We start from the raw sequence: 15,528 nt of genomic DNA, 5'->3' as shown, positions 1-15,528 counted from the left end.
TAGGTTCACTACCCCAGGAAGGCTCACGGGGAATAGTGCCTCTTGAGTGCTGGTACACACACGTAGGGACGACGCCCCTCTCTACAATTTTACCGTGACTGGGGCGGAAAGAGCCGTTGGGGCAGTTGTCCGTGGGAGGGGGAGGTGGCCGCGCGAGCCCTTCCGACGGTGTGAGCCTCGGGGACAAGTGACGTCACTCCGCTCAGCCCGTGCAATTCCAGGCGGGCCTGCTTTGCTCCAGGCCCCGCCCCCGCGCACGCGCAATATTGGGGCCTGGTTCGGAACACGCCCCACCTTCCTTATCCCCACCCCCATAGACTGAGTAGGGGGAACTTTAGTCCAGGTGAAGCGAATACACGTCACCACCGGAAGTAGTGTCAGAGGGGAAGAGGAGGGGGGAAGAAAGGAGGAGGGAGCCCTTTGGGCGGTAAAATGGCGCCTGTCAGAGTGGGAAATCCAGCTGCAGAGGCTGCAGCCCCGCTCCCCAGCGGTTGAGGCGCCCCTGACCTCGGGGAGGGGGAGGCCACTCTGGTCCAGCCATCTGCGTCCTTCGGCTCCCCCTCCCCTTCTTCCTGGGTCCTCGGCTCACCCGGCCCGTTCGCCACCGCCTCCGCGGCCCTTCGCGCGCCGCTGCCCCCGCCCGCCCCTTTCCCGCGGGCAGCCCCCTAGCGCGCCTGCGCAGCGGGCCACCCTCCGCTTCCCTCCTTCCCCTCCCCCTCCCTTCTCCCTCCCTCCCTTCTCCCTAGCCCCCTCCCCCACAGCCCCCTCCCCCAATTCTCCATCCCCTTCCCTCCTGGTCTCGGAGGACCCCACTGTAGCCCGACCTGCCTCGGCCCGCAACCTCGGCGAAGCCGTCAGTGCCACTCCCCGCCCATGTGGGCCCCCGCGGGCTGCCCACGCCTGTCCCCCAGCTCCCCGTTCCGCTGGGCTTTCCCCTCGTCGTGGGTGGCTTTGTGAGCCGCCCGCTCCGTGCCCCTCTCTGCAGCCTCTTCTGCCACTCGGGGCCCCCGTTCCCCCTCCCGGTGGCGGGGGGCTGCCCCCGGGGGGCTGGCGGAGCTGGGCCGCGGGGGCCCCGGGGCCGGCGGTGCCGGGGTCATCGGGATGATGAGGACGCAGTGTCTGCTGGGGCTGCGCACGTTCGTGGCCTTCGCCGCCAAGCTCTGGAGCTTCTTCATTTACCTTTTGAGGAGGCAGATCCGCACGGTGAGCCTTGGGTGGGCGCTGGTGGTGGTGGGGACCTGTGTCAGCGGTGATCAAGGGTTTTCGGTAAGTGTCGGGCCTCGGTTTGGGCCTAGGAACCGAGTCTTGGCGGCAGCTTCTACCGCTAGAGAATTAGAGCACCAGTAGCTGGGCATGAGGTGGGATGGGAAAAAGGAAGACCCTTGCGGTAGAACCGAGATGGTGGAGGGGGGCTAGACGGTAAAAGGATTTGGCAGTTCTTGGGGGCCAGGGTGGTGGGTGGGGCGCTCTTTAAGAAAGCTGAAGTTGTTGCTAAAGAAACCAAGAGGCGGGGAACACCTGTTTGATGGCAGCAGATCCATCGATGTGGGTTAGTCAAAGACCCTCCTATTATTTGGAATCCCCGTGTGTATTTGGTCTTAAGACAAGGAATATACCGGCTCCTGTGCCAAGGGTGGGGGTGGATGGGAGGGCGTATGTGACAAACAAGAATGGGAACTTAGGAAAAGCCCTGGGTGTGCAGGAGAAGCCCCTGCGGTTCATATTAAGGGAACTCTTCCCAAAAGGTCCTGAAAACCTAGTTCATAGTGTGAGTGAATATTTAGGCTTATCAAGACTCTGGGATTGAAAAACGCATAAAAATGCGTTTATGATGGTCATCTTTAGTTGCAGAAGGGAGCACATTAAAGTTTGAGTGTCCTCATCAGAAGACGGTGCTTGTCAGTTGTAAAGACTTCAATCTGAGGGCATGCTTGTTTTTTCCAGGAGACCCCAGCGTTGTGAGGGATATTGTGGGGAGTGTATCTCTGGGTTCCCTCGCCCATAGCTTTTCTCCAAGGTCAAAGCTCCTTAGGCTAACATAATTTAATAAATGTGCTGTGTATTCTCATCCCCATGGGGGAGAATTCACTGAAGGAGGCTGGGGAGGACTCAGGGAGTTGGGGTGTCGAGACTCTCCAGTCTGTACTCTGGAATAACTCAGTAAAACTGGAAGAAATAAAATCTGGTAGGGGCTGCCTAGGTCAAATTTCCAGACAGCCCTGAGTGGTAGTGTGGAATGGGCCTGGCCTTGGCTTCAGTGTCTCCTTTATCAGTCTACTTTCACTTTTTGATTTAGGTTGAGGATTGTTTCTGGGTGGTCATGGTTGTAGGCAGGGCTATTTCCCTAAGACAAGGGTTAGGAACTACGAAGAATCTGAGGTCAGAGATGCTGAGATGTGTGTGTGGCTAGCTCCTGGGGTTTTCCTTCCTTGTTAGGTGCTGTTTTCTCTTCCTGGCCTTGCAGAGAGCATCCCCCTTGCTTCCCCTTCTTTTAGGGGAGAAAATAGCAGTTTTACGGGTGCAGACATGTGCACCAGCCCACCTAGAGACAGGTTCCTTGACCCCACAGCCTTTTGTGTTCCTTTCCTTCCTTCCATTCTGGTTTCTGCCCCCGCCCCCTTTCTGGCAGATGCTTAGAGCATTCCCTACATGCCCAGCATGTGCAACCCGAGATAGCAGGACAGGACACCCGAGCTGTTGTGGCCCTCATCGGCAGCCCTTCGAGAAAAGAAGGGCAGATGCCTTGGGATTAGGGGGAGAGGGCCCTTTGGTCTGCAAGTGGGGAGCCTGGTTCTGGTGAGGTTTGGAGCCTAGGGATGGACTGTGCTTAGAAGAAAAGGGCAGAGGAGGGAATCACCAAGCTCTGCATGCGAGAGACCTGAGTGTTGGAAACAGCAGCCTCTAGAGAGACGGAGAAGCTGGAAGGCCAGGCTGGTGACATCCTTGTCCCTTCCTCACCTCCCACTCACAGCCCTTCACTCTGGCCTTCTCGATGCTCTATCAGTCTGCGTGGTGAGTGGGGCTTTCCAGTATTCTCTGCCTTGCCCTGGGTACCAGGATAAGGAGGCTGTTCAGAGGGCTGAGGTTCTCTGCAGCTTGTGACTTGGCTAGTAGAGACAGAAATGGACAGGTGGCTGGTTAAAATAGGCCTGGTGGCCCCCAGCCAGAGGAACTTAGCTGACCTGACAACCCCTGGATTCCCTCATCCTCTCTTCCCCTTAGTGACCCAAGAACCTCCCCTCCTGATACCTACCCTCTGTCCACTAAGGATTCTGAGGCGCTCAGCTCCCAACATGAGGTGATGGGAGTTGTGACAAAGAATTTTTGAGGTGGAGGTAGGCAGGGCCATGCCTTTCCACGTAGCAGGATAATATCGTGGATAACAGGACAGATTCTTGGGTCAGACTGCAAGGGTACAATCGTGGCTCCACCATTTCATTGATTCTAGTGTTGAGTGACCACCCTTGCAATAGTGTTCTAGGAATACAGCCATTATCAAGACAAAAATCCATGCTTTCATGGTCTTCATTCTTACTGGAGGGGCAAACCACTAATTCCTAGCTGTGTGGTCTTAGGTTATTTAACTTCTCTCAGCCTTGGTTTCTGCATCCTTAAAACATGGGTGATATTGTTATAATTATTATTAGGGTTGTTTTGAGGATTTCATCAGTCAGTTCAGTTCAGTTGCTCAGTCGTGTCCGACTCTTTGTGACCCAAATAACCCTAAATTATACCATGCCCAATTTATAGGGGCTTTCCTTGTGGCTCAGCTGGTAAAGAATCCGCCTGCAACACTGGAGACCTGGGTTCAATCCCTGGGTTGGGAAGATCCCCTGGAGAAATGAAAGGCTATCCACTCCAGTATTCTGGCCTAGAGAATTTCATGGACTATACCCATGGGGTCGCAAAGAGTTGGATATAATTGAGTGACTTTCACTTCACTTCAATTTTTAATAAATGTTTAGCATGTGCTTCCTATGGTTAGTGGGGAAGATTTCCTTGTCTAGGGTTTAACCCTCTCTCTTACTCTTCCCAGGTAATTCAGTACCAAACTGTTCGATATGACATCCTTCCCTTATCTCCTGTGTCCCGGAATCGGCTAAGTGAGTATGCTGGCTGGGAGGAACCCTAGGTGAGGTTGGGTTCAAGGTCTTGGCTGGAGGTAGGTTGATGTTACCCCTTCCCCTTGTGGTTCAGGCCAGGTGAAGAGGAAGATCCTGGTGCTGGATCTGGATGAGACACTTATTCACTCCCATCATGATGGGGTCCTGAGGCCCACAGTCCGGCCTGGAACGCCTCCTGACTTCATTCTCAAGGTATGTGGGAGTGGGAAGTGATGGAATAACTTGTGTCTGTAATTCTGCTCAGATTCTTTCCCAATCCCAGAATATCTCGTCCCTGGCCTCGTCCTTGGGCCCTGGGGCAGCCTGCAAAAGGGGAGCAAGCAGTGGGAGGATAGGGGGTGTCCTTGAGGCCTGGGTGGAGGTGCTTAGGATTTCTCCCAGCCCTGCTATGTTCCTCCACAGGTGGTAATAGACAAACATCCCGTCCGGTTTTTTGTACATAAGAGGCCCCATGTGGATTTCTTCTTGGAAGTGGTGAGTGCAGAAGCTGAAGGCAGTTCTGGGAGAAAGGAATGGTTTTAGGGCTCTGGGAATGTAGAGGATTTGGAGGAATTAAGGAATCAGGAGAAATGGGCAGGGGCAGTTTTGGAGAGGGGAGGTTGTTGGATGGTCGGAGAATGGCTTTCCATAGTTAGGGTTCATTTATTGTGCTGATGCAATTCTATTTTTTCATGGCCTTCCTGCTCTCTTGTTCTTGCATCTCTGAATCTTAAGTGGGTATGATGCCTAAAACTTGGAGTCTGAGGACAGTTTCAAAATTTTGTGTCCTCAGAGACATTCAGTGTAGCTGAAAAGCCTGAAGGTCTACACTGGAATCTTAGTAAAAGGGAACTATATGTCCAAATGAACAATCACCTCTTCTGACAGCTTCCTCTTCTCCAATCTATTTCAGGTGAGCCAGTGGTACGAGTTGGTGGTGTTCACAGCAAGCATGGAGATTTATGGCTCTGCTGTGGCAGATAAACTGGATAATAGCAGAAGCATTCTCAAGAGGAGATACTACAGACAAGTAAGGGACTAGAATCTAAGCCTAAGAATGAGGCTGGGGAGGCAGGCCATCAAGGAGGGACTTCAGTTTGAGGCAACTGCCCAGGAATGGGACCTTAAGGGTGTGTGTGGGGGTACTACATAATCCCCTTTTGTGGGAACTGGCTGCCTGTGGGCATTGTTGGGATTGGGGGAGCAATCACAGAGGGCGAGTCTTTTGATGCCCAGACCACCCTGCCTTCCAGCACTGCACTTTGGAATTGGGCAGCTACATCAAGGACCTCTCTGTGGTCCACAGTGACCTCTCCAGCATTGTGATCCTGGATAACTCCCCAGGGGCTTACAGGAGCCATCCAGGTAAGGGAGAAGGCAGTGAGTCTGGCAGGACTAGAAAGTGGTTCTAAGGAGGTATTTTGAATGCATGGGGCTGGGATTCCCTGGTTTACAGTAGGTCAGGATGCAAGCTGTTTTTCTTTCATATGAGAGTGTTCCCTGCCTCCCCCCCAATATCTGTTTCATAAATCAGATTTTTCACATCAAATTTGATTTAGGTAAGACACAAGGCGGAAATTTGACTAGAAGCCTTACCCTAGTATGAGAAATGGGGATTAAAATTTAATTTTGTTTTGGAAGATAAATACAGATTTTACTTGGCTCATTGAGTTTGGGAGGGAGGTTATGTATTTTAAAGTAACCACCCCCAAATAAAAGGGAATACACCCTTTCTCTCTTGAACCCTTTATTCTCATGTGCCTTTTCACCCACCCTAGACAATGCCATCCCCATCAAATCCTGGTTCAGTGATCCCAGTGATACCGCCCTTCTCAACCTGCTTCCAATGCTGGATGCCCTCAGGTAAGGGAAGCTAGACACTTAGATTTCTGAGAAGAGTGGTAGGGGATCCCAAGAAGGAATAAAAGTTTGTCCTGTTTTACTTCCTTATCTCTTTTCCCTAAGAATATAATTTTTGAACCTAGGTCTTAAGAAAACTCACCTTTAGCATTGGGTTTTGGGCAAACTGAACCTCAGTCTCATGAGAAAATGGTGGTTCTTTCTGTCCCACGTCTTCGGTGAGGCTGCTTTACACTAGTGTGAGGAGGCTGTCCCCATGAGGACTCTACCAATGCAAGTTATTGTCGTCCCAGGTTCACCGCTGATGTTCGTTCTGTGCTGAGCCGAAACCTTCACCAACATAGGCTCTGGTGACAGCTGCTCCCCCTCCACCTGAGTTGGGGTGGGGGGGAAGGGGAGGGTGAGCCCTCGGGATGCCGTCTGATGCCCTGTCCAACGGTGAGGACTGCCTGGGCAGGGTCTGCCCCTCCCACCCCTCTGCCCTGGGAGCCTTGCACTCCCTACGGAGTCTGGATGGACACAAGGGCCAGATTCTGAAGCAGCCTCACTCTAACTTCGTGTTCGCACTCCTGGAAACCCCAGACTGGGACATAAGCGGAGACCTAGGAGAGCCGCAACAGTGTCTGGTGGAGAGATATGACTGGCCAGAGTGAGAGAGACATTCGGTAATCCGGGAGGCTCAAAAGAGAAGCCAAGCCAGCTTTGTTGTGATTTGATTTTTTAAAAACTCTTGTACAAAACTGATCTAATTCTTCACTCCAAGGGCTGGGCTGTGGGTGGGAAACTGGGATTTTGGGCCACTGGACTTCCCCAGACTTGTCCCCTCCCTTACTTTCCCTCTATTTGCCCTTCCTCCTAGATTCCCTCAGATCTGTAACCAGCTTTCTCTCTCTTTTTTCCTTTCCTCTCTTTTAAACCATGCATTATAACTTTGAAACCAAAGCTGCCCTAGGTCCTTCTCTGGGGTTTGGGAAAATGAGGGAGGGGTTTTTGTTCACATCCACCCTGTCCACTAGGCAGAGAGAGAAGAGCCTGCTGTAGACCCTAAGGGTAGGGGGAAGGGTCTTAGCGACAGGATGGGCACCCTGTGTCCCGAGAGAACCTGAGCGTCAGTGCAGTAGGACGAAATATTAAAGGAGTAGAAACCTCGACGACAAGAAAGGCTGGGCTTCGTCTGGAAGACTGGCATGTACTAGCTAAGCAGGCGCTTCCTTCGAGCGGCGGACTCCCCAGCCCCTGGCTGGCCCGGCCCCACGTCCCCACCTCCCCGCGGCCCTCCTCCCCAAGCCCAAGCCGGCTCTACTTCCTCGCGCCCGCCACGTGACGCTCCGCCCTTTGAGATCACATGATTTTCACGGACACACAGCAGCAGTGTTCTTCCGCGCTGACGTAGTCCTTACCTTTCAGACCTCCTCTCCAGTCCCTTTGGTCCACTCATTACTGGAAGTTAAGCGCCCAGTGCGTCTCTCTAAACACAGGTTTTGTTTTTGCCCTCCTTTATTTCCGGAGACCTCTTCCTCCACTTGGGTACTACTTTGTTTTGGTGTCAACGGCCGCCTTCAGCGTACCAACAGATTTCGTGAATAGCTATCCATGTAATTATCTGCTTTTCCTCTGCATTACTTCCGAAAAGAGCTTTCGGAGAGCCAAGTCTCAAACTACGATTACCATCTTTTAAGCCCTTTTCATCGTTACCTCCCTGAGGGGAAAGTCGGGAAATGGATTTTCAGTTATTTCCGACGATAGCAAAAGGCAACCATCTTTCCTACGCCGCCTGCGTAATTTACAAATTGATTCCAAAGCGATTACGCTGACGGCGTGAGAGAGGAGGTCAGTAGGTGGTGCTACGCTACTGGCGTTAGGGCAGTTACGCCAGTGGCGTAACATAGCAGCCTGGGAGGCCCCTGTTGGCCGGGGGCGGGGTTGGTGAATAGGGAAGTGGCGCAAGTCCGGGGATCGCTCCGCTGAATCCGCCCGCGCGTTGCTGCCGTCGCCGCCGCCCCCTGTCCCGGCCCCCCCCGGGTTCCCTCAGCCCAGCCCGGTCCAGCCCGGTTCCCGGGAGGATGAAGTTCGTGTATAAAGAGGAGCATCCGTTCGAGAAGCGTCGCTCTGAGGGCGAAAAGATCCGAAAGAAATACCCGGACCGGGTCCCGGTGAGGACAGTAGCCAGGGCCGAGGGCGCGGGGCGCTGGCGCTGACGCCACAGCTTGGGCTTGAGTCCGGGACCTACAGCGCAGGCATCAGTCTGCCGGTTGTGGCGGCGTTGGGAACGAGCCCCAAGCCGCTGTTTCTGGGACCGGAGGTGAAAGGAATGGGGTACCAACAGAGCTGAAAGTGAGGAGATGTAGACTCGAGAGACCTTGGGGTTCGTGTGGGAGGCTGTGGGGCGTTTGACAGTTTGAGCTTCACAGAGGGTTTTTGAAACTGAAGCTCTGGTTGGCCCGAATAAGTCATTCTCGTCTGATTAACATAATTGTTTTTATGACTCCGTATTCAGGGATCCTGGATGTTTAGGTGAATTAGAGTCAGTGGGGTCAGAATTCTTATTCAGGGCTGCGCCGCATGTTAAGAGACAAAGAGAAATGAGTCTGGGGTACGTGTGGGTGCTAGGAATGTTGAGTTGTTGACAGGTGGAGCTGTGTGTCTGTGTACCTAGTGTCTGCTAATTTTTATCTTCTCTTTAACAGGTAATAGTAGAAAAGGCTCCTAAAGCTCGGATAGGAGACCTGGACAAAAAGAAATACCTGGTGCCTTCTGATCTTACAGGTGGGAACCGGACACAGTACCCAGATTTGTTTCCTGGGGGCGGGAGTGCAGTCTCTGATGGAGGAGACTCCCCATAGCAGGTGTTCTTTTGAGGGTATTTGTTATCTCTGACTTTATCAGGCCTTGTATCTTTGGCAGTTGGTCAGTTCTACTTCTTAATCCGGAAGCGAATTCATCTCCGAGCAGAGGATGCCTTGTTTTTCTTCGTCAACAACGTCATTCCGCCCACCAGTGCCACGATGGGTCAGCTGTACCAGGTATGGTGCCTGGGAAGTAGAGGAGGCTTTGGGGAGGAGTTGGAAGAGCTTGAGAGGCAGAAAGTTTGAAGTCAGCAGTTCTTGGACCAGCTGGCTTACTTAGCTCTCAATTTTATATTTACCCTTAAGATTTCTGCATCGTTCTGGGTTAGGGATTTGGACAGGGCAGTGAGCCAGAGTAACTGCTGTGGTCCAGACTCCCCTCCAGCCACTCCGTGTTCCAAGGCAGTAGAGAACAGTTTGAGATCTTATTGTCCAAGACTGTGGATAGGATAATACTGCCCAGCACTTATGGTCTGGAGCAAGTGAGAGAGTCAAAGTACTGGTATTTGGGGTCTTCAAAAAGAATGGTTGTGGAAGAAAATGTCCCAGTGGTGGGTGGTTCAAGTAACTAAAGCTCAGATGCCTGAATGCTGTTATTTTCTATCTTTATCCCAGGAACACCATGAAGAAGACTTCTTTCTATACATTGCCTACAGTGATGAAAGTGTCTACGGTCTGTGAAGCTGCTGCCCCTAAAGTGGGGGGTTCCCATTCTACAAAGAGAGAGGTGGCCCCCCTTCCTTGACCTACTCCTCCTTGAGGTTCAAACACCACCTCCCTTCTTCAGGACCTGCACTTCCTAATGTTTGAGACTCTCCTATAGACCCTCTTAACACAAGGGTTAATGGGGGAGATGGCCTCTAATACCTCCCCTTTCTTTCTTCCCCTTTCTTTATCACCTTTCCCATTCTGCTTTAGACTTCTTGATTGTCAATCTCTGTCACATCTGGTAATTGTTTTGGTTTCTGTTCCCTTTCTAACTGCCCAAGGGGCTCAGAGCCCCAACAATCCTTTCTTTTCACTACCTTCTTTTTGGGGGTAGATGGAAGGGACTGAAATTGTGGGGGAAGGTAGGAGGCACATCAATAAAGAGGAAACCACCACCAAGCTGAACTGGATTTTTTCTTTGTGTTGTTCCCCTCCCCCTTTTGTTCTCCTCTTCAAGTGGTGGGGAAAGAGTAGGTTAGAGGTAATAGTATATTTTGGTTTGTTCTGCGTATGTTGGGCTTTTCCTTGTGTATATAAAGAGAGTGCTTTTGTTGTGATGGATGGAATACTGAATATCATTTCATGAAAGTTCAGTTGTATATACGTGTATATGGATTGGGTCCTGAGGTTATTAAAGTTTTTTACAGTGGGTTCCTGTGGATAAAGTTTGAAAGCACCTGCTTCAGATAAAATATCCAACTGTGTCATAAGTTTTTGGATTAAGGAAGAGATTTTCGAGTATGGGAGCTAGTGAAAGGACTCCGTCCTCAGATGTATGTCGCTTTGCCAGGCTTTGTGCCGGCGTGAGGGATCCAGTGGAGTAGAATCCAAGGGAGGGAGACAACTGGGAGGAGGGAGCCATTATCACCAGGAGAACTTCATCTCCCAGCAGCCTTCCTCTGTCTGGCCGGAAGTGGGGTGGTCCCCGCGGGGATATAAAGCCGCAGAATTGAGGCAGTATGGTGGCCGAGAGTTCTAATCCCTTCTTCCCGTTCTTTCTTAGCTCCGCCTAGCCTACATTTCCCAGGAGCCTGCGCGCACTCTTCCTCCCTCCCCTCTGCTCCCAATCTCCCCGCCACTCCCCGGGGGAGGAGAGCAGTTTAGTGCGCCTGCGCTAGTCCGTGGTTTGCTGGGAAATGAAGTTCCGGATGCTTATACAGACCCCGTCACGCTCACCGCGGACTGACTACAATCCCCTTGATGCATTGCGCGTTAGCGCCCGCGAAGGGAGGGGGAGAGAGGAGGAGGGAGGGTGGAGAGGAGGAGGGAGCAGGCGGCCGGCGGCGCGGGGGGAGGGGGCCCGGTCCGGGAGTGCGGGAGGCTGTGGTAGAGGGAGGTGGCGGCAGCGGCTAGCGGACTCGAGTCACAACCGAGCCGAAACAGACACCTCTGTGGAGCGAGGCAGTAGGAGCACCGAGCACCGGAGGCGGCACCGGGATCCCCGGCTCAGGGGAGGGGGGCGCCGAACCGGGAGGAGGGTAGGGGGCGATGCTGGAAGCCATGGCGGAGCCCAGTCCCGAAGGTGAGCTCTCGACCGGCACAGGGCGCTGAGCCGGCGGGGGGCGGGTGAGGAATCTATTGGCAAACTTGGAGGTCGAGCCCCGGAGCCCAGCAGGGGAGCGCGGGGAGGGGGTCGGGGGCCTGCCCCTGAAGGTGGGAGAGTGACGAGTTGAGAGACCTTGGAGGAAAGAGGAGTGCGAGACTGGGCCGGGGATAGTTGGAGATTAGACGCTGTGTGTGTGTAGAGGGGGTGGGGTGGGATGGGGAGTGGGAGCTGGAAACCAGAGCTTCGAGGGTTAGGGGCCGAAAGGGCCTCCGGCAGGTTGGGGCCCTAGAACCGAGAGGTTAGGGGAATCTGGGAGCCGGAGAGTTGTTGAGGAGGGAGGATGTAGGAGAGGATTGAGTGAGGAGCTCGGTAGTTCGCCGAGGTGGGGGAGTTTGTGGCGGTGGTGCCGGAGCTCCCGGTAGTTGCCGCCGGAGGTAGCCCGGTGATTGTTGGAGGGGTGGGCAGATAGTTGTGGGGAGACGAGGGGGCCTGGGCATTGTCTGCGGTAGAGGGACTTATGCCGGTGGTAGCTGTGGGGAGAGGGAGCCGGGGAGCGACGAGAACAGGGTAGTTTTGGGGGCGGTGGGGCGGGGTGGGGGTTTAAGGCCGGCGAGTTGCGCCGGAGGGGGGGTTTGGTCGGCGAGGGTTAGAGCCTGGGAGTTGCGATGGGTGAGGGGGGCAACGGCGGCGGCAGCTGGGGTTGCTGGGCAGGCAGAGTAGCTGGGGTGGGGGCTAGAGTTTAGGGGTCCGTAGTCTAGTGACTTGGTGGCGAGTCCGGGGGCGGAGGGGGGGCGGCGGCCGAAGAGAGCTCGGAACTGGGCCTGGGGGCCCGGCGGGGAGCCCGAGGAGCTTGAGACGGGGAGGGGCCAAAGCCCCGGATGGGGGCGGAGGGACGCCGAAATTGTGGGGAGCGCGGCATGGGGGGGCAGGTGGGGCCGCGTCCGGGTGAGAGCTCTCTGGTCTGTCCCGGCCGCGAAGTGGCGTTGGATGTGTGAGCCCGTGTGTGTTTGGGGGTGGGGGGGGGTGAGGGGCGCGCCGGGCCTCGTGCTCGAGTAGAAGGGGCCGGAGGGCGGGGAGCGGTTCGGCGTGGTCATCCTGGACCCTGGGGGCCGGCGGGCGGCGTGTGCGGGCGCGGAGGGCCTGGGGCGGTAGAGCGCGGCGGGGTGGGAACTCGGGGCACTGAGCGCGTGTGAAGGACAGGGGCAGGCGGCAGCCCGGGCTCGGTCCAGGGAGCGGTATGGCGGGGTGGGGCGCGGAGAGAGCCGAGGAGCTCGGAGTCTAGAGAAACCGTGAGTTGGGGGGGGGGGGGGGGGCGGGGCGCTAGGCCTCCGGTGTGGGGGGGGGGGAGGGGAGCGCTATAGCGAGGCCTGAGAGGGCGCCGCGCCCAGGCTCCGCCCCTCGTGGGGCGGAAGGGGGAGCAGGGGCGGGCCCAGCGCCGCTGGGGGCTTGCTCGCCTGGCTGAAGGACCTGGGAGTGGAGGGGGTTCACTTGGGACCGCGAAGGTTGAGAGGTGAGGTTTCACACCGACTCTTGCCTTGACTCAGCTTTTATTGCTTTTACAGATCCACCTCCGACCCTTAAACCAGAGACTCAGGTGAGGGTTTCCCATTCCTTTGCAGCCCAATATTACTGCAGCAACCCCCCCCCCCACCACACCGCCCTCCGCCCTCCCCCCTTCCCCCCCCCCCCCCCCCCGCCCCGGCCTCTCCTCTCTCCCTCCACCTTTTCCTGATTCCTCACTACTCTGGGGACTGTGCCTTTGGAGATGTCCCTCTTAAACTCTGTGATTTTCTTTTTTCAGCCACCGGAGAAACGTCGGAGAACAATTGAGGATTTCAACAAATTTTGCAGTTTTGTTTTGGCCTATGCAGGTTACATCCCCCCTAGCAAGGAGGTAGGGACAGAAGGACAACTGACTGGAGGGTGGTGTCCTAGGACTGTAGAGGAGCTCTTGAGCTTATGAGACTTTGTTACTTTATATACAAAGCCTCGAAATTACATGTGAAAGACTTAAGGAAATGGAAATTCTGGTGGGAGAACTAGTATCTGGGGTGGGAGTGGGATTAATAGATAGGTGGCTTGAGTGCAGTGAATGGTTTTGGGGTGTTCTTAATGGAAGGTTCTCTGGGATAAGTGTTAGGAAGCTGGAGATAGTAACAAGTGAAGCACAGAAACAGCTGAAGAAATACTGCTCTGGTCTAAGGGACGCAGTGTTGTGAAGGCAGTGGGTGTTGGGGAGATGGTGAGAATTTGAGGGCAGAGGTAACATGGATGTGTTCAAGAGGAGATGCTGCGGAGAATTGGGATGGTGATAAGTTTTCTGAATACAGTGAGATTTGGTGGTTTTGGAAGGATATTTTCGTCTGTTTGGTATGTTGAGGGGCCAAAATAAGGCTGGGCCCCCTCTGACCCTGGTCTTTTCTGTCCTTTAAGGAAAGTGACTGGCCAGCCTCTGGCTCCAGCTCTCCATTGCGAGGTGAGAGTGCGGCAGATAGCGATGGCTGGGACTCAGCCCCCTCAGATCTCAGAACCATCCAGACCTTTGTTAAGAAAGCAAAGTCATCCAAGAGAAGGGCGGCTCAAGCAGGTCCCACCCAGCCAGGACCCCCAAGGTCCACTTTCCCGCGTCTGCAGGCCCCTGACAGTGCTACTCTGCTGGAGAAGATGAAACTCAAGGACTCTCTCTTTGATATAGATGGGCCCAAAATGGCATCTCCACTGTCCCCCACGTCCCTGACACATGCCTCCCGGCCCCCTGCTGCTCTCACCCCAGTGCCCCTTTCCCAGGGGGACCTCTCCCAGCCTCCTCGAAAGAAGGACCGAAAGAACCGAAAGTTGGGGCCAGGAGGGGCGACAGGCTTTGGGGTACTCCGGAGGCCCCGCCCAGCCCCTGGGGATGGGGAAAAGAGGTCTCGAATCAAGAAGAGCAAGAAGCGGAAGTTGAAAAAAGCAGAGCGAGGGGATAGGCTCCCACCTCCTGGGCCTCCCCGGGCACCCCCCAGCGATACAGACTCTGAAGAGGAGGAGGAGGAAGAGGAGGAGGAGGAGGAGGAAGAGATGGCAGCGATGGTAGGAGGGGAAGCCCCAGCCCCTGTGCTACCAACACCTGAGGCTCCTAGACCCCCTGCCACAGTGCACCCCGAAGGAGCCCCTCCCACTGACGGTGAAAGCAAGGAGGTGGGCAGCACTGAAACAAGCCAAGATGGAGATGCCAGCTCCAGTGAAGGCGAGATGCGGGTCATGGATGAGGACATCATGGTAGAATCAGGTGAGAAATTTGGGGCTGCCCAGGGGCAGCTGGGTTGATGGGTCTTGGGGTAGTGTGGATCCAAGAACTCAGAACACCAAACATACCTTCTTTTTCCCAGGTGATGATTCATGGGATCTGATCACGTGTTACTGCCGAAAGCCCTTTGCAGGCCGGCCCATGATTGAGTGCAGCCTGTGTGGGACGTGGATCCACCTCTCCTGTGCTAAGATTAAGAAGACCAATGTCCCTGATTTCTTTTACTGCCAGAAATGCAAGGAACTGCGGCCAGAGGCCCGGCGATTAGGGGGGCCTCCGAAATCTGGAGAGCCCTGACACATGCCATCTCCAGGCTGGAACTTCAAATGGAAATGTGACTTGGGAACTGAGCCTCAGGGTCATCATGTCCCCTGAAGCTGGGATGTTGTCCCATTTCGAGGCAGAAATTCCCAAGGGAAACTGGTTTGGAAATGAGTGGTTTTCCTACCCAACCTTTCCTTCCCACCTTGTGGACTTGAACTTGGACCCATTGCAGTTGCGGGTGGGAGGCTCTCTGGGTCCCTAGACACTTAAACTGTCCCTGCCACTGCTCAGTTTCTGGGCCAGGGTTAGAACTGGGATGGAGTGGGACAGTTGTCTATAAAACTCTAGTGTAAATATAGCAGTCCCCTCCCTCATCTTTTCTTCTATCTCACTCCCCATTTATTCTACACCGGTTGTATTTTTAATTTAGGACTTCCCCTTTTGAGCGTGGCAGCTCAGAGGTGGAGTGCCAACCAGAGCTTGGCCAAGGGAGGAAGGAAAACAGAAAGGTGACGATTCCTCACCTCTTTTGTTTTTAATACTGGCCAGCTGTTTGTACAGACAGCCTGCGTGTTGTAAATAAAGCAGAGTGGGCTCTTCTGTGTTTATAGCCCTCACTGACTGCCGTGCTGGGGAGGGAGGTTTTGGAAAAGCTGGCTGGAGGTGGAGCTGAAACCCACCTCTCTACTAAAAATGACCTGACTGCGCCTTTCCCACCAACACTATGACCTCAATTCAGTTGGCTTTGCCCCGCCTCATCCCCAGTCCAGGACCACCCCCCTCCCCCAATTCCCACCCAAACCTCCCACACGCGCGCTCCAACGCATGAAAGTTGCTTGGAGCTCCCTGCCGCAGCAGATAAAGTGGGCAGGCATTGCTTGCTTGCCCCCTGAGGGCAGAGCCCAGGCTGGTCAG

At 54.6% G+C, this 15,528-nt stretch overlaps 3 protein-coding genes across 4 annotated transcripts; all 3 read left to right on the top strand.

The window, feature by feature from the left end:
- Positions 1-989: 989 nt before the first annotated feature.
- On the top strand, positions 990-6,905 carry CTDNEP1 (CTD nuclear envelope phosphatase 1). The gene is made up of 8 exons (XM_019981183.2): positions 990-1,203; positions 4,037-4,103; positions 4,198-4,316; positions 4,527-4,598; positions 5,017-5,133; positions 5,357-5,468; positions 5,882-5,966; positions 6,257-6,905. Exons 1-8 carry the CDS (start codon positions 1,102-1,104, stop codon positions 6,315-6,317), a joined length of 735 nt encoding a protein of 244 aa, XP_019836742.1. The 5' UTR covers positions 990-1,101; the 3' UTR covers positions 6,318-6,905.
- Positions 6,906-7,897: 992 nt separating this feature from the next.
- Positions 7,898-9,916, top strand: GABARAP (GABA type A receptor-associated protein). The gene is made up of 4 exons (XM_019981184.2): positions 7,898-8,116; positions 8,651-8,729; positions 8,868-8,986; positions 9,425-9,916. Exons 1-4 carry the CDS (start codon positions 8,027-8,029, stop codon positions 9,488-9,490), a joined length of 354 nt encoding a protein of 117 aa, XP_019836743.1. The 5' UTR covers positions 7,898-8,026; the 3' UTR covers positions 9,491-9,916.
- An 892-nt stretch (positions 9,917-10,808) lies between these two features.
- Positions 10,809-15,213, top strand: PHF23 (PHD finger protein 23). Of its 2 annotated transcripts, none has more exons than XM_070772974.1 (5): positions 10,809-11,039; positions 12,626-12,657; positions 12,865-12,957; positions 13,497-14,331; positions 14,432-15,213. In XM_070772974.1, the coding sequence occupies exons 1-5, from the start codon at positions 11,006-11,008 to the stop codon at positions 14,644-14,646; spliced, it is 1,209 nt and encodes a 402-aa protein (XP_070629075.1). In that variant the 5' UTR covers positions 10,809-11,005; the 3' UTR covers positions 14,647-15,213. The 2 variants fall into 2 exon arrangements, with proteins under 2 accessions (XP_070629075.1, XP_070629076.1); XM_070772975.1 differs by lacking the exon at positions 10,809-11,039 and adding an exon at positions 12,031-12,054.
- The last annotated feature ends 315 nt before the right edge of the window (positions 15,214-15,528 follow it).

The sequence above is a fragment of the Bos indicus genome, chromosome 19, assembly GCF_029378745.1.
Source record: "Bos indicus isolate NIAB-ARS_2022 breed Sahiwal x Tharparkar chromosome 19, NIAB-ARS_B.indTharparkar_mat_pri_1.0, whole genome shotgun sequence".
Classification (NCBI taxonomy): domain Eukaryota; kingdom Metazoa; phylum Chordata; class Mammalia; order Artiodactyla; family Bovidae; genus Bos; species Bos indicus.
The sequence above is the reverse complement of the archived record's forward strand: the minus strand, read 5'-3'. Positions and strand labels throughout refer to the sequence as shown.

Bases quoted from the DNA above. Each gene is read 5' to 3' on its own strand.
- PHF23 (XM_070772974.1), top strand. From the start codon at position 11,006: ATGCTGGAAGCCATGGCGGAGCCCAGTCCCGAAG. The intron at 11,040-12,625 runs GTGAGCTCTCGA...TTGCTTTTACAG, and splicing joins GGCGGAGCCCAGTCCCGAAG to ATCCACCTCCGACCCTTAAA. The intron at 14,332-14,431 runs GTGAGAAATTTG...TCTTTTTCCCAG, and splicing joins GGACATCATGGTAGAATCAG to GTGATGATTCATGGGATCTG.
- CTDNEP1 (XM_019981183.2), top strand. From the start codon at position 1,102: ATGATGAGGACGCAGTGTCTGCTGGGGCTGCGCACGTTCGTGGCCTTC. The intron at 1,204-4,036 runs GTGAGCCTTGGG...TACTCTTCCCAG, and splicing joins TGAGGAGGCAGATCCGCACG to GTAATTCAGTACCAAACTGT. The intron at 5,134-5,356 runs GTAAGGGACTAG...CCTGCCTTCCAG, and splicing joins AGAGGAGATACTACAGACAA to CACTGCACTTTGGAATTGGG.
- GABARAP (XM_019981184.2), top strand. From the start codon at position 8,027: ATGAAGTTCGTGTATAAAGAGGAGCATCCGTTCGAGAAGCGTCGCTCT. The intron at 8,117-8,650 runs GTGAGGACAGTA...TCTCTTTAACAG, and splicing joins AATACCCGGACCGGGTCCCG to GTAATAGTAGAAAAGGCTCC. The intron at 8,987-9,424 runs GTATGGTGCCTG...TCTTTATCCCAG, and splicing joins CGATGGGTCAGCTGTACCAG to GAACACCATGAAGAAGACTT.